The following is a 17,545-nucleotide window of genomic DNA, read 5'->3' as shown; positions in this document are numbered from 1 at the left end:
AAAATTAGCCTTTCCAGAGTAAATCAGGACCCAAAGAAGTGCTTTCTGCTTTCACATGATGTTAACTGAGTAGGCTGGCTTGATTTCTGTCCCCCTCCTTTCCTGCCAAACAGTGAAGAAACTGCTTATTCCTTTTACAGCTGCATTTGACAAGGGTGATGACCGAAGACTTGGCAAAAAACCTGTATTCACCAGTTCTCAGGTAAACATTTATATCCAAACATTTAAAACATTCAGATAATTGCAAACTAAACCATTTTCATTATTTGTTTAAATTGATACTTATTTTCCATATTGTTTAATGGAACTATGTTTTGAAAAATCTGTATTTTCTTGTAAACTGTTTCTGCAGAATCAGTAATGACTACTGGAAACATCTTAGGACTTAGACTGTGTTCTGCGACATTTTCAAACAGATAAGCCCAAATAAAAGGCAGGAATTTGTGTTCAGAACCTCACATTCCTCTCTTGCTACATAATGAAACTCGTCTGTTTCCCAGAGCAAATGTTTTGCTACTGAGCTAATGAATCTCTGCTATTATCACAAGCCACCACACCACTGAGCCTGTTACACTCCCTGCTCTGAAAAATTTTTATTAGTCCCCTCAACAACTCTTCTATTGAAACTCACACTCAAAACTACACTATTAATTTGTAAAAAACCAGTATGGGTTTCACATGATTTGACAGTCTTGCATACATTGCAATGACACTGGTATCACAAAGATTCCCTTTCATGCACTTAATTCTCCATGTTTGAGTTCTTCTTTACCTGAGAGAATCAATATTGACATTTCTGTGTGGATACACTGTTTGGTAATGGTTAAAATCATCCTGTAAAATCATACATTACAAGTATGTTTTGTTTGGTTTTTTTTCTGATGCCATTTTTTTTCCTAGCTAAATAAAAGTACATCTGTTGGCATAAGGAATACTTCCCGGGCACAACACGGCAAGAAAGGTTGCTGGGGAGATTCTTCCACTAATCAGGATAAAATGAAATCTGATGGATTAGGAGCATCTGGACATGCATCCACCAATAGAAACACTGTTAATAAGACTTCAAAGCATGAGGATGTAAAGGGGAAAGATGGCAAAAAATTAGTTTCCAAGATTACTAAGGATTCCAAACCTGGGGAAAAAGCTGCTTTGCCAAAGGCTAGAGCTGTTATAAAGACAAAAATAGAAAATAATGGAAATGTGAAGGCTGAAAGCATGCTTACCAAGCAAGATATAGAAAAGACATCATCTGCAAGTGGACAAAAAAATTCAGGAAGCAGCAAAGGACTAAGGAACCATGAAGGAAAAGTTGCAGGTGCCAGACCTAAAGTGCTGACAGTAACCTCAAGCATGCAGAACAAAACAAAGCCATTGAAAAAAACCACAGGGAAGGAATCTCCCTCCTTGGTGACTGTGGCAGCAGCTTCCAGCAAGTCGGCAAATTCAAACATGGATATCCAGAATGTGGGTGAACAGACAGAGGAATCCAAAGAGGATAAATCAACAGAGGAAGGGAAAAAACAGACTGGTAATTTTTTATAATTCTTTCTTTAAAGTCCTCTTCTGATTGGTCTCAGGCTGGTCATACACTGAAAACCAGCCAGGGAAGCTCTAAGACAATCTACTATAAATTGCTAAGAGTTACATTCTTACCCTGTAAATGAGTATAAACTGACTTTTTGGTCAATTAGTAGCCACCTAAAACAGTAAACATTTTACAATTTTAGCATATATGCATATATGGTCTTCTCAATAACAGATCTTCATATATTAGATTTTTTTTGGTACTTATGTGCAGTGCATTGCCTCTGTAATTAACTTTAAATTTACTCTACAGTAGTGAAAACAAAGGTATCTGTGAAGGTATCAAATGGAGTCACCACCAAAAAAAAAAAGACTGAGCTTGAGGCTAATGCCACAACAAGCAGGTATGTTACAAAGCAATATGCTGCTACACAGATGTGTGCATAGATGTGTATAAGTTTGGGAAGAAAGGTTTCAGGTGAACTATTAAGCTTACCATTAGATGTTCTTTTTATTCTGAGAATGGTTGTGTGTAGGATGTTATTTGCAAAATTATTTGAGTTAGCTATTGGCAACATTGCTGTAAAGATAAAACTGGTTTGGCTTTTGTGTTGGACTGTTGCATGTTAATAATTTTTAAATTGTTATAGGTCATGCAGAATTCTGCATACTGGAACACTTAATGACTACACAAGGTGTTGTAAACTTACCATTTCTGGAATAGTTTAAATTGAACTGGATAGGAGACAGCTGAAATAACATTGTGAAATGGGTCATTATATATACATGTTTGTATATAAACTGACAATATAGATATATATTTAGTTTTTATTTCAAAAAGTTTACTTTTTAGGTTGCATTTTCAATGTTTATATATGTGTGCACATTGAAACACGTATATTTCTTGTTTAAATATACTTAAACCGTGCTAGATCTAAGCCTGGAAATAATGGATGTAATGATTTTTTTGCAGTCTGACAAAAAAACCAACAGGAAAAGGGTGTAATGATCAAAATGTACAAGCTGTACCGAAGAAAAAAGGGAATGCGAGTATGAGTTCTGCAGCACAGCAGAAGACTCAAAACACACCTACCAATTCTCCCAAGAACCAAGGTAAAGTTTCACACAGCAGTTCAGTGATCTGCCACTATTATGCAAAGCTTTGAGGTTTGTTTGGTTTTTGCGCAAGTCTTTGGAAAAATCTTCTGGAGAATTCTGGGTTTTTTCCATATTTCACTTTGGTGACAATCCTAAACTGTAAAATGCAAATTAATGTGTCAACTTCAAAATACTTAAAAGACGCTCTTCATTGCCAGTTGGTGTTTTCTTCTGCTTGTTTAATCTGCATTGCAGAGGCTTCCATTTGCTGATCCCCTGCACTTCTGCATTTGGAACCATGACTGAGCTCAACAGAAATTCTGTAGGTTGTGCATCTGTAATAAGCCTCAAAGATCTGGGCTGCAGACTGCTTTATGCCTCCCTAATTAGGTGTTTTCCTGTCTCCCCCTGTCAATAGCGCTATTTGTTTGGGGCTGATACTGGCCCCAAACAAATACTCAATTTCAACAGCTACTGATAGCAGGGGTAGGAAATGCCACTATAGAACACAGAGAGGAAACACTGGTTTAGAAGGATACAAGGTGTTAAGGATGGAGCTCAAATATTCAAGTTTTATTATCTTAAATGCACTGTGATGTAGAAGACACAGGTTCTGTCAATTTGTAGTCATTAAAGATCTTGCAGTATTTTCTGACTGAGCAGGGACATTAACTCTGGTGTTCTAATCCCATTATAACTAATGTAATTATTTTCTGCCTCTGTTCATTTCCTCTACAATATAAATTGAATACAGTACTCATTACTTCCTGTGCTAAGCTGCTGTGTAGTGTTTGTATGCATTATTAGAGAGCTGCTGCTTTCTACTTTAGGGATGGCTGCTTTAGTTACAGGCTGAAGTGATTCCTGTATGTATATTCTATGAACTGCTTTAAAGGTGCCAAGACAGTATTTTTTGTCTATTATTTGTTAATTCAAATCTTAAGTCTATAACAAGCTTTAAAACCCTTAGTTACATTAAAAGTTGAGTAACTTGTTTCTTAACATAAACAAACATTAACATAAAATTGGTGAATATACTGTGACTGGCACATACAACCTTTATAGTCTTTTTTACTGTTTGTTAGGACCTCAGGGGGAGTCACCAAATTCACTGAAATCAGGAATGTCTCCAAAACATAATGAAGAAAAAAATGTGTTACAAAACCTGGTTCAGACAACACTCCCAGAAAAGCATCCTTCAGCTAAGAAGAAGAGTATTAAACAATCACAAACATCTGTAACAAAAGCCACTTCAAAAATAACACCTAAGACTCTGGCTCCATCAAAGAATGCTGAGAATACGAATAGTAAAGACCCGAAACAGAAATCAGCTGTATTAAAATCTCAGTCCTCTGCCCAAAAGCACTCAAGGAGTGATTCTCCTGTTGTCCAGAAGAATATGCACACTTCTGAGCACAGAGGTTCAGGACAGAAACTTGAGAAAAACACGGCTGATGCTGTGGCAGGTCAACTTCATGACAATGATGAATGTTATTCTGCAAATGAATCTTTAAAATCTGCCACAGAAAGTAGCAGTGACAATAAATTGCTGGAGTCCTGTCAATCCAATAAACAAAAGTTACCAGATTCTTCTGAAACTGTGCAATACAAAATACAATCCGAATCTTCTCCTCAAATTGCAGAAGAAACTGTTTATAAACTGAATGTTTCAAAACACAATGACATGGAAACTAGACAAATCTGTGGCAGTCAGACTGGAATTAGAAAGACTGAAGATCCAGAGAAAGATGACAATACAGCTGAATTTCACTGTCATGCACAGTCTTCCACTGATGGATATTCAGACTTTTCCAGGGAAACCAATCAAAAGGCTATTGTTTTAGGAGAACTGGTGAAAGATTCAAAAGTCTGTAATGAACAGAGTGATAAAATAAACTCTGAAACAGGTCATAACTATGGTGAAAGTGCTTTGTCAAGCTTTTCCCAAGTAACCAATAAAGAGGATGAGATATCATCTTCTCAGATCCATGTGGAAGGATTTCTTACAGTTGATGAACTGTGTGATACATCAGCCTTGACTGAATATAAATCAGTTACAGCAGATTTAGACGATGCTTCAGAATGTTCCACAGAACAAATAACAGAAAAATATTCACCTAATTACACAGAGCTTATAGAGCCTATGGAAATGCCAGAAAACCATGAAAATGCAGAAATTCCCTTTGTGGACCATTGGAGTACTGGTGCTGTAGATCCAAAAGAGAGCCCTGAATCAGACAGTGGCAGTGCAACCACATCCTCTGATGATATAAAACCTAGATCAGAAGATTATGATGCTGGAGGCTCTCAGGACGATGAGGGATCCAATGAAAGAGGGATTTCTAAGTGCAGCACTATGCTATGTCATGATTTTCTTGGAAGAAGCAGCAGTGACACAAGTACACCTGAGGAATTAAAAATTTATGATAGCAGCCTAAGAATAGAAGTGAAAATGAAAAAAGAGGGTTCTGATCTCTTTCGTGTTAATTCAACAAGTGATGATGAAATACCAAGAAAAATTTGGTCCCATCAAGACAGTTCACGGACCACAACCAGAGAAAGCAAAAGTTCTACTTTTGGAAATGCTCAGTTTACTCAGGAAGCAGACCAAGTTTCTTCTTCTGCCGATGAAACAGAAGATGACAGATCTGAAGCAGAGAACGTTGCGGAAAGCTTTCCTCCATCAAATGTTCCTACTCAACAGTTCCAAGGAATTGATAATTTAGCTTTTGAGGATGCAACAGAAAATGATACTGCAAGTCAGGAGTTTTCTAAAACTAAAAATTTCAAACGATCTGTTTTACTTTCAGTAGATGAATGTGAAGAATTGGGAGCCGACGATAAAGCGGAAACTCACACTTCACGTCAGCACTCAATAGAGTCTCTTACTCCTTCAGAAGTATTTGACAGTGTTTCTCAAGAGCACCATTTTATTCATTCAAGATACTCATTGGAAACCGAAGAGGGATTCCTGGATGGCAAACAGCAAAAGGACAGAGACAATAGATCGGATAAAAGTGGAAGTTCTGTCCTGCATCTTCAGGGTGCTGAAATCCCAGGGAAGGAGAATCAAGGTGCTTCAATGACTGAACAAAACTGCTCAGAGAAAGTACCTTCAGCAGGTAGTCCACATCCAGGAGAAAACCAGCAAGTAAATATCAAGAATGACATGGCTACTGAATTTCACCAGTGCAATAAGTACTTAGACAATGATGCAAAGTCTCAAGAAAGACCATGTCATCTAGATCTTCAGCAGAGAGAAACTAATTCTGATGTGCAAAAGAGCAGCTCTGCAAAACCTGTAGAAGCCAGTAAGAATCAGGTGCTGACTCAGGAAAGTCAAGTGAGAGACAGTCAACCAGCAACTACTGAATGCGATAATACTGATTTACTTCCAGGTAATGTACAGAAATAGAAACATTCAGTCATTCAAAACCAAATTAATAGGGAAAGCTTTGGCAATTTGTCTGGGATTGAATCCTGAACTGAAGTAATTTTGGCTGAAACAGTATTTAAATATTTTTAAGTGTTTAACTTGGGTAGAGAATGCTTGTCTGTTTGAAATATCCGTCAATACCCTGCTGTTCAATGAGAAACTTGACTACAAGAAAAGAGATTTCCTGTAATGCTAAAAGAAAGATTGGATGCAGTTGTCTGTACTTCAGTTATTTTTGATCCAATCTAACATTGACAGCATCAGCTTTTGATGGAATCTTAGTATTTGTTTTGTCTGCTTGACAACATATAGTATGTCTGAATGGGATGTGCAATAACTAAAGTAATAACCTTAACTAAAGCGCACTGAACTGTTTACCTGAACAGCTATATGCATTATTGTTGTAATTTATTTATTTATATATTATATACAAATTTGGATCATTCTCCCACTGAATATAACTGAATATTTGCCATATACACCAGTGGGAGTAGGTTTGAACTCTGCTTTAGAGCTTATGAGATGTCTAAAATTCTAAATTTTACCAGTAAAAGCTTATTTCCTAAAGAGAGATTATACTTAGAACTCATGCTTATATACAAAAAAAGTTCTAACTTGTTTCATGTAGCTAGATGAATAACTGTCTAGTTTTGTGTTTTGTCTTCTTTATATCAATAATTCAGTCTGTTTATCCCATCAAAAATATGCAATAGTGTTGATTACAACTATTGTGTATTCAAGAGTAATGAAACACTGACGATGGTCTATGTTCAGCCAGACCACAGAACAAGAAGACATTAAAAGTTGTACTATTTTTTTTTAAGTTTGCTTGCCCTTGCCTGCAGCTGCCCTTGCATGTGCAGAGTAGAAATAAGCCTGTGGATAAACAATTTTGGTTTTAATTCTCTACTAAGCTGACATAGCTTAAGTCACCATTCAGTAATCATTCTCTATTAATTCCCTCTATGCACCTCCTGGTCTAAATTTAATTTATGTAGTAAATGAGAAATTTCATGTGCATTAAGTGTATATTTACATTGTCATTTTCTGTATCAGAAACTTAATTATGGAGGTTATTGTTAATTACCAGTGGTGATTGCTGCTTTAACTTAATTTATAAATCATACTTTGTTTTTATATAGGTAATAAATGCCTCAAATTTTGTCAATTTTGTATAACCCTCCATCCCCCCTTTTTTAACCTGATTGGATTGTCCTTCCTGAATCAATTAAATTTTGCTCTACACAGCCCTGAGGGGAGGATCATCTACAATTTTTACATTGTACAGTATTGTGAATTATTTCAGGAGACATAGATGATTATGACACAATGGCACAAACCTGCATGTATGAACATCGGCCTTCAAAAACCCTTTCTCCAATATATGAGATGGATGTTGGAGAAGCAATTGAGCAGAGGATGGATTCAGAAACAGCAGATCTAGAGATGGATCTTGAAGATCAACCATTTGCAGAACAGGACTGGACTCTACTCAGGCAATTGCTATCTGAGCATAACTCGCATATAGATTTCAAAAACTCTGTTCCTGAAGACCTTAACTTAGCACAATGTCTTATCAATCAGACACTGTTTCTGGCACGAGATGGTTCCAATCCTCAGGGTACCTCCCAGGCTGACACATTCAGCAGGTGGACTGAGCTCATGTCTCCACTTGACGACTCCTCAACAAGCATTACAGTGGCGAGCTTTTCATCTGAAGACTGCTCGTCCCCTCAAGGGGAATGGACAATTCTTGAACTGGAAACCCATCATTAAGGTTTCAGCTCTTTGCAACTGAACTCCAACCCATTCCCCAAATCTATTTTTGATGAGTTGTTTCCATACCTTAATGAAATACTGCATCAGTCAAGAACGAGCAATTCTTGATACTGAGGCAATCTTTCTGATAAAATGAGGTAAATATGTTAACTTATCATCTAGATTTAATCACAAGTACAATAATTTTTCAAGACTTAAATGTATGTCTTTTCTAAAAATGAACTTGAGCATGTATTTTCTAGAATTATTAGAAAAACTAGATAACATGAAGGAAAAGTCTGGGTTTCTGCCCTCCCTTTTATCTTCTTTTTTGACATTTAATGTTCTCATTGATCAAAAATTTAAAGACGAATGCACTATAGTAGACCTATTCCTCTCCTTCTCCCCTCCAATATGGTGACTTCATTTTACAACAATAAAGATTCAGAATGGTTGTGTCAAAAGGTGATGTGTGCCAACACTACTTTAAATGACAGAAAAACATATTCAAAGAAAATGTTTCAATCTGAATCTGCCTTGGACCTTTTTAATATGAGTAGCTTGTTTCATCTGTTTCTTCCAGATTTGATTTTTTGTATTTTGGTTTGTTTTGTTTAGAAGTTTCCAATAAATTTTTTTAATTGCCTTTTCTTCAAATCTAAGACTTCACAGGGTCTGTGCTGTACGAAGACCACTGTTTCTTTCATGAAAATGCACATATTTAAGTAAATATTTTAAATGGCATAGTGCATGAATTCAAAGGAGTTGGTAGAATGTTGCTCCTGCTCTAAGAAACAGCATGTCTGATGTTTCCCAAAGTACCTCTGAATCTGAAGTTGTGGTCAGTGTTACATCTGAAGTCTGATGCTAACTAGAATTACCTTCAGGCATTAATTAATTACACTTCCATGTTCTCATGCTGAAGTATAGCAAGATTCTCAGGAATTTGGTTTTGTGTGTTTTCATAGATGCCACATTTTCGGGAGTGGTAATAGGATTATTGCATCTTCGTTATTATCTCTAGTGTAGCTTTTATAAATTGAGACTAAATGTCACAATAACCTTTCTTTTGATTCAGAGTGAAATAGGATATACAGATAATTTTGCTGCTTTTGGCTCTTTGGGTGTGGATAGGACTGATTATTGTCTTTTCTGATTGACAGAGGAGGAAGGAGTGAGAAACTTCTTGTAATTCTTCTCTAGTCAGAACTCCTGAAACATACAGGGCTTTGTTCCCTGCAGAGGTTGGACCCCCTTAAGATATCTGCATTATGGAAACAGTAGCGCTTGTTTTTCACACAACTTAAAATCTCAAAAGGAAGTATTCTACCTCCTCTTAGTCATTAACAGAAGTGCCTTCAGGAGTGAGTGCCATACAGGAGTAAAAGGCTAACTAACATTCTATTCTGGTTGAAACTGTAGAAGTACTAAACTTAAGCTGACTGTAACCACTGATAACACTTCAGATCTGCAAGCTTTTGCACAATTCCAGCAGTGCACCTTAACTTGACAAACTTCATTTCTTTTTGTTCATAGTCAGAAACTCAGTTCTGCAGAAATATGAACTTGTCCTAGTGTATGATTCAAGAAGTTATGACTTTGGATTTGACAGAATAAAGATCTTTGAGGCAAAATAATTTATCTAGCAAGGCACTTTGTTGAATTTCTGATACATAAGTAAAAGTAATGTTTTATTCTCAAAATGAATGGAGGAAGAAATTTATCTTGTTCTTTAATATCAAGGTAAGGGAAAAAAAGGAAAACCTTCCTTTCTTTTTATGTCAGTGGAAGACTCTAAACTCATGGAAGGAAGATATAAGTCTCATCATAAAAATCTTTCATCTGCTCTTTTAACAGCAGGATGAATAGTCTGAGATATTGTAATTCCAAATATTATAAATGTAATACTCTGCATTTAACCCAGTCTTCATATTGAGGGAGTTAGAACCACCTTTAGAAGTGCAAAACATCAAGAAAACCTATTTTTCACCTTCAGCATTTACAAGGTACATCAGTAGGTGATAATCTTTTGGATAAAATAGAGAACTATAATACTGGCCATAGTAAAATATGAAGCTCAAGAGAAGCTCTTACAGAAGGCCAAGGAATAGTGGTTTTTAATGTCTGTGTAAAGCATTAAAGTAAAAGTTGTCCACCAAAAAGTTTAATCAAGTATCATCAGGATTTTAAAGCTGACAGTGGGCATTCTCACGTTAAACAAGATGAAGTGATGGAAAGGACAGAAAGTGAAAGAAGGGATCCTTTTGTCTATTTTTCACTTTGCCCATATTTTTAACTTTTTACTGAATTGATAAAGTGACACTGAAAATTGACACAAAATTTCAAGTGTATTGTATGAAATACAATCACATATAGAGTTTTTTTAATTGTGGTTTTTGTCTTTGCATTTACTTTTTTTATTTGCTAATTTTCTTTAAATTAGCTTCTCTCTTCAAGTCCCCAGTGCTGTTGTTGCAATTCCTTTACCAGTTTTGCAGCAGCCCACTGATGAGGATAGGGTATTGTTCAGTTGGTACAGAGGCAGCCATAGAATTCAGCTTCCCACAGGCAGAGAGTGTCTGCAGGAGTAGCAGGAATAGAACGTGGTATTGTTTTTAATTCGCGTTACTAGAGCGCCTGTGAGGCTTAATCAGACCAGCATCCCACTGGCTAGACATTGTACAAACAAAGAGCAAAAACAAAGACTGCCCACAGAGTGGTTAGAATCCAAGATAAGACAAAAGACAAAAAAAAAATGCACATGAATGGAAAAGTAAAATGAGAGTGTCAATATTTGTCTAGCTGATTAGCAATGGTTTCAGCACATCATCAGTTTAAATAGTCATTTTTTCTCTTGTATGCAATATGAGAAGGGGAAACTTTAGGGTGAGATTTGAAGGTTGGATAACAAGGGAGCTGGAAGAATGTATAATCCTGACCAGCCTTATGTGCTGCCTAAACTGTTTGACCCTGACCTCATTCAAGGGAATGCCCAAGCTTTAAACCTGGTGCATGTAGCTATTTGTTTAATAGTATCAGTCACCTGAGTTCTCTGGAGTCCTTCTCATACCTCCTGGCAGTGACTTTATCACTGTATTCACCTCTTCTCCAAAACAGGAGAGAATGCATAAAGGTTTGTTTGAAAACTTGATAGAGAAACAGAGGTGGTGCCACGGGCTCCAAGTGAATAGTGATTATGAGGTCCTGAAAGACCTCTAAAGCAAAGACAAGGTAGACAGATACATCTGAGCAAACAGTGAAGGGGTGTCAGTGAGGAAACCAAAAAGATGGCACAGTCAGAATACTCCCCTGGCAGTAATAATTGGAATAAGAGCAGTGAAATTGCTTTGTCAGAGCCTGAGAAGACCAGGCTGCAGTTAACAGGTGCAAGTGACAGCTTACCTGAGATAGTTCTGTGAATGGGCAAAGATGGCTGTATCCTACAGAGAGCAACACACATTTAGTAAACTATCAGTGAAATTTAAAGGAGAGGACTTGGCAATCAGTCTCAGATAATGACCCTGATTTGGCCTACTTTGAATGACATGTCATGAAAATGAAAAATAAGGAAAGATGTTTTGCATGTATATTCAGTTTAAGTTTAAAAGTTTAAGTTTAAAAAAAGACTAGACCTCCAAAAGTGGTATCTGTAAGCATAATTACTTTTTTTTCACTTGGAAAGTTAAGAGTCTAATCTGGACTGGAGAAGCAGCTCTGCAGAGTTTTTACATAAAGATAACAGCTAATATTATTATTGTGGAGTAAGTCACCAACAGACGTACTGCAGACAGAAAAGGGAAGGCCAGGCACTTGGAACTGTACAGGAAAGGCAGGAGGGGGGGAGTTCTTCCAATAACCTATTAAAAAACTTAGGGAAGCAGAGGAAATGAAAAGATGGAGGCAGGAGTCAAATGAGGATGAGAGGATTTAAGGAAAACTGCACCACTGGCTTCACTGAACACAGCCCACAAGGCAGATGAGTATAAAATGCCAGTTTTGAGGTAGATTAGGAAAGTGTTCCTAGGGGCTATGATCAAAATGAGAGATTGGCCCACAGAGCCAAAGGCAACAGACAGCAGCTTGGTAGAGCCTGACAGAACTGCAGGAAGGAAACAGAGCCTAACACTAGGAGAGAAACAACAGTTAGAAAAGCAGGCCAGTTAATAATATATTTTGGTTTGCTTCTTCAGTGCATGAGATTATACCATGTTGATGTAGTGTAGCAAAAGAAATGCAGGGGCTGAGACATACAGTGAAGATCAGAAGAGATAAGTAAGCATGAAATGAGATCAGCAGCCAGTCTGGACTGCTACAAGTGATCAGATCAGATAAGTGCATAAAAACCCAGACATCTGCTTTGTGGTATAGGGGTAATGGAAAGGACACCTCATAAATTCTTCAGTTTTTCCTTTAGAAAAGCTTCTTCCAGAATCAAAGAATTACAGAAAAATCATAGCAATACAGGAAAATGTAGGCTTGAACTGACCTCTAAAGGTCTGTAGTCCAACCTGCTACTAAAAGCACAGGTAACTTCAAACTTAGATGGGGTTCTCAGGGCCTCATCAAGATCCACAGCATATAAAATGGTAATAAAGACAGCAGGCAGAAACACAATGCTCATGGGAAACAGATATTTGATATTAAACTATTCTCATTATAATAAAACTACTTTTTGTGTCATTGGAAAATATTAATAATTGAGTACAAGAAATATAGCTAGCTTGCAATATTTTTAAGTTCTGGATGATATGTGATTGAACTGTACATGTTTAATAATCTTCTAACATACTTTTTAAGGTTTTTAATTAATTCAAAATTGTACTCAAGTTTTGAGATGGCAAATTTTATTATTATTTTGGAAGAACTAGGACTAGAGAACTTCCTATGTTTCTCCCAAAGACTGTCCCTAGGATGTGTTCCCCTAGCATTGTCTATCAGTTTGTTTCAGGGAATATGATTAAAAAAAAAAACTCACATACCTGTTGTAGATACATACTGTAGGAGACTATTTTATATATATTTCAATATACATTACTGCCATCTGGAAAATAGTAAGTAGCATGCTAATTCTACTTTGCTCCAGAAATCCTAAACCTTTGCATGAAGGAATTAAAAACTGCTCTTATGTTATTCATCCGTTGCTGAGAACCAAGATATTTAGGAATTCATTGTTTTGCTTTCACTAATGTTAAAGAAACCCTCTTGTTGACCTCAGCTGAATGAGGCTCAGGACCTGTCTATAATAATGCATGTACTAGAAATGCTATTTTTCCAACAGATATATTTTGTAGTTTTCTAGTTTTATTCTACTAATAACATTGTACAATTGTAGGTATGACAAATTACAGCTAGAAAGACTTCAATTTAGGAGTCATAATTGTATGCATTCTGTTAATATTTCATGACTGGGGTGATTTAACATTTTTCCATTGATGGATGACATTCTTGCCAGGACTATGTAGGAACTGAGGACAAAAGATAAAATGAGAAGTATTGCAGCTTTATTACAACAGATGATTCTCTGGAAATGGGCTTTTAGATCTGAAATCAAATATAATTAGAAGCTTTCATCTCTTGCAGAAAATCCATACTGATTTTCATTTTTCTCTCTCGAACAAAAGCTATATGCTATTTTTTTAAAATAAGCTTAAATGTTCAACTTTGAAATGTCTTCTTTAGCTAATTTAAAATTTTACTTCTTCCCACTGACAACTACTGTGTGTTTAAAGAAGCTAATCCTGTAACAGAGAAAAGTGATTTATCTAAGAACTGGATATCAGCTGGGGAAAAATACGGAGTTTGGTAATTTTTTTACAAATTTGGTTTTTTATATTTGATAACTAAAACCAGTAGAAGCTATACAGAGCAGGCATGCACACACACCTGTTTCTTGCATTTGACCTTCCTTTCATACTTCTCTTTGCAATCTGCACTCCATTAAGCCACTGTTCTGCAAACACAGAAGTGAATCCACAGCCACATCTGCAGATTGGCTTTCAGCTTAACATTCTCTTTTCAGAGAGGGTAATGGAGCTGACACTGGGGGCAGGCACAGTGCACACTTGTGTTTTTATACAGTACTCAACTTAATGAGGTTCTAATCCTGATGAACCATCTAGATGCAGTTAAAATATGAAATAATTAATAATGGAATTCCATTAAATTCCTTCCCTGTTCTCCTTAAATGATGGCTCAGAAGATTGTCCAGTTAGAGAAATCAAGGTTCTAAGAACCTAACTTTTTGCAATGTAAGTTCTGTAAAATATGAATACATGTCTTCAGTAACTCAAACCTCAGTATCTGGAGGGGCTGACTATAAATCAGTAACTAGATACATTTATCAAGGACACCGATGGTCAAAATAGGGTTTGTACACTTAGAGATTGTGACTGTTAACTGGACTAGAGTGTGTATTCTGGTGAACCTGAACACAGGTTCACATGCACAAATTTGGGACTCAGCCCAATTACCCAGGTAGTCCATCATACTTTGTATTTATGCACTCAATGACAGTGACTACTCTTTCTGAGCTCCCACCTAAGTCAGTGTGAGTGCTATCAGATGCACATTTATGAAGATCACATTATTTATGTGTCTAGACAGAGAGACTAGTTACTGGAGTAAAAATTTTGGCCCATGTACCTTAAATATATAAAACATTTTTGAGACTGATCTCACCAACTTACTTTAACCTACAATATCCTCACCTATGCAATCCTTAATGTAGGAATTCTTGCCATTTTCTCACAGTTGTGCTTAATGAAGTAATTTTCATTCTTCGCTTTTTTTTTAATAACCATTTTTCAAGTGTGGCATGACATCCTGCCAGTAGAGTTATATCAGTGTGCTTAAGATCAGTACAGATAGGACAAACTCTGTGTACATGCCAGATTCAGTGTAGGTAGTGTAAAAGCTTTTTGTGACTTTCATAAAATGAGGAAATATCCACAAACAAGAAACCCACCTATAAATCAAACTTCCTGCCTATAATAAAATCTCCTCATGTATCTGTAGAGAAAAAAAACCCTTCAATCTCTATTTTCTGGATTATCATGTAACCAAGATTATCATGTATCTGGATTATCTAGTAACCAAGATTAATCCAATATATGTATAATGGGAGGCATATGAAGAAAGGTTTGAGTCACTACCTGTAGTCCATGGCTTTCTGGTCCTGGAATATTTTGACCATTCAATCCTGTGGAGGGAAGGGGAGGATGTTAAGCTCTCAAACCAAATGCTTGCATGATTCCCACCTGCTTGCTTTCCACACCTAGATAATGAGCTGGGGCCTAAGTAATCCTATTTTGAAATGAATTTTTGTCGACATAGTGTTCTGTTTCAAGAATATCTGTATGGTTGCATAGTCCCACAACCCTTCTTCCTCATGCTACATACTCAAGGTTCTTAGTTGATTTCTGTATGACAGAAAATAATAAATCCTATGTGTAAGTTAAATGCTGAGTCACTGTATTTCATTCAACTTGTGGAATGCTGACATGAATTTTTATTTGTGCTCTGTAAATGGCAAAAAAATTACTTTCCTTTTCCATCTTTAGTGGACCTTCACTTGTTTTTCTCCTTTAAAGGAAAATACTGATTTTTCTTTGACTGTGTCATCAGAGAACAGGACAGTTGATATAAGTGTGAAGATAGACAATCAGTTTTCCTATAAAAATACATAAAGGAAGATACCTATGTAACAGTCCCACAAAACCAAACAATAGAGCAGGTGTAGAACATACAGGATATGGGCCAGGAGAACATAGAGAAACACTAATTGGATTATAGATTTTGCCTTGTCATAAATTAGTTATTCATTCAAATGCTTATGCCATTATCTTCATCATAGGGGAGTTCTAATTACAAGATCTTTCTATTCTTGCCTAAGTGGGGTCCTGTACTCTGCTTCCAGGAAATATTTGATATGCTGCCAGACTCAGCCCTGTTCTTTCTCTCTCCTGCAACTTCACCTTTATGTGAAATGCACCATGTAGGTATGGGGAAAGAAATGCTTGTGAGATTTAAAGCTAAGACTAGCCAAATGTCAGAAATGGTCACAGCAGAGGTAACAGTAAGTAGGCAAATAACTTCAGCTCATCAGATAGCTTTCCTCAGAAGTCCCTTTTGGGAAAGAAACCTTCTGTGGAGAAGAATGCTCTGAAGAACACACAATTCAAAAAATCTATTTTCTTTGAGTCTGACCTCTACTTAATTAGTGTTCTGACATTCAGGCTCAAAAAAAAAAAAAAAAAAAAAGAGAAAGCCAAGTCGTGAAATATTCAAATGGTCTTGCAGAACAAACTTCTATCAGAATTGTCCCTTGGGCATGTCCCAGACGAGCATTAGGCCAGGGCAGCCCTTACACAGGAGACAGTGCAGGGTCCATTCTGCTGAGAACCTTCTGTCTCAGAACAAGCCCTATTTTTATTTCAAAAACCAGCTACTGTCAAATGCAAGTGACAAGCAGAAATACTTTCTGGTATAAATATTTGTCAACTGTAATTAACATGCATAATATACGTGAGTAAATGTATAACAACTGGGGGCAAAATACTGATAGGAAGTATTTTCTGTTAAGATTTGGGTTTTTCTCACTGTCCCACATTTACCCATCATTGTACTTTGATGCTTCTCAAGTGATATTCTGAGTTTGGGTGGGAGTGTCCAACTTCATGCACAGTAAGTGGCTACCAGGGAAAAAAGGTATCTATCAGGAGCCTAAATCCAGTATTTGTATTTCTTTGTAATTACATTCTAAAAATACATAAATGAGGTTAGTTTCTTCTATTTTAAAATGCTTTAAAAGTGATTAAAAAGAAAAAGCTTTTACTAAAATATCTGTTTTTTGGTAAAAATACCAGTTTCAGAAGACAGTATGAGAATCCAGACTCATGCCTGGCTAAAGAGCAGAGCTGGGTACCAGTGCTTTTAATGGTTCAGCATCCCAGCTCTTCCTGACCATGTGGAAGGGTTATTTCCCTTTACATGATTAAAAAAGAAACTTCAACACATTCAGTATTTCTTTTTCACTGAAAGTGGCGCAGTCTCTTGTAAGAAATCATGCCTGATTTAGCGCAATACAACAGTCCCTTGCTTTTGCATTTTTGTCCTGTGAAACTTCTACGTTTCTATAACTTCTATAGAAAATAACTTGTCCTGTTCTTACCCACAAACAGCTGCAGAACTGGCCGCCCATGGCGAGCATTCCCCGGAGCCGCGGTGCCGGCGTCGCGGGGCTGCTCCTGAGGGCTGAGGCGTGAGGGTGAGGTTTGAGAGCTGAGGCCTGAGGGTGAGGCTGAGGCGGGAGGGCTGAACTGTGAGGGCTGAGGGCTCCTCCTGAGCGTGAGGCTGAGGCGTGAGGGCTGAGGCCGAGGTGCGAGGCTGACAGCGGGCCCCGCTCCCTCCCCGCCGCCCGGCTGCCCCTTTGCTTTGCCCCCTCCCGCAGGCGCCGCGGGACTCCAGCGCTGCCCCAGGACCGGTTCGGACGGGGAAGGGCCAGGCTGAGGCTGGCATGGGGAGCAGCTGGCACAAAGGCTGAGGGGGTCCCGGCCTCCTCTCGCTCCTGCCGGGGCTCCAGCGCTGCCCCAGGACGGGTTCGGGGAAGGGCCAGGCTGAGGCTGGCATCGGGAGCTGCTGGCACAAAGGCTGAGGGGAACCTCTCGGCCTCCTCCCGCTGCTGGCGGCGCTCCGCTGGTTTTCAATCAGCTCTTTAATGTATCCCTGTGC

General features: G+C 37.6%; 1 protein-coding gene across 1 annotated transcript in view; it reads left to right on the top strand.

Moving 5' to 3' along the window:
- Positions 1-8,473, top strand: part of BTBD8 (BTB domain containing 8) — a 31,119-nt gene extending 22,646 nt beyond the window's left edge. Inside the window, exons 13-18 of the mRNA XM_063165726.1 lie at positions 141-202; positions 901-1,528; positions 1,838-1,928; positions 2,498-2,637; positions 3,708-6,020; positions 7,365-8,473. Of these exons, the coding sequence (XP_063021796.1) occupies positions 141-202; positions 901-1,528; positions 1,838-1,928; positions 2,498-2,637; positions 3,708-6,020; positions 7,365-7,834 (3,704 nt within the window). The 3' untranslated portion in view covers positions 7,835-8,473. The remainder of the gene's footprint in view (positions 1-140; positions 203-900; positions 1,529-1,837; positions 1,929-2,497; positions 2,638-3,707; positions 6,021-7,364) is intronic.
- The last annotated feature ends 9,072 nt before the right edge of the window (positions 8,474-17,545 follow it).

Source organism: Melospiza melodia, chromosome 11 (genome assembly GCF_035770615.1).
Source record: "Melospiza melodia melodia isolate bMelMel2 chromosome 11, bMelMel2.pri, whole genome shotgun sequence".
NCBI lineage: Eukaryota > Metazoa > Chordata > Aves > Passeriformes > Passerellidae > Melospiza > Melospiza melodia.
Note: the sequence above shows the minus strand (reverse complement) of the source record. Positions and strands in the feature narration are given on the sequence as shown.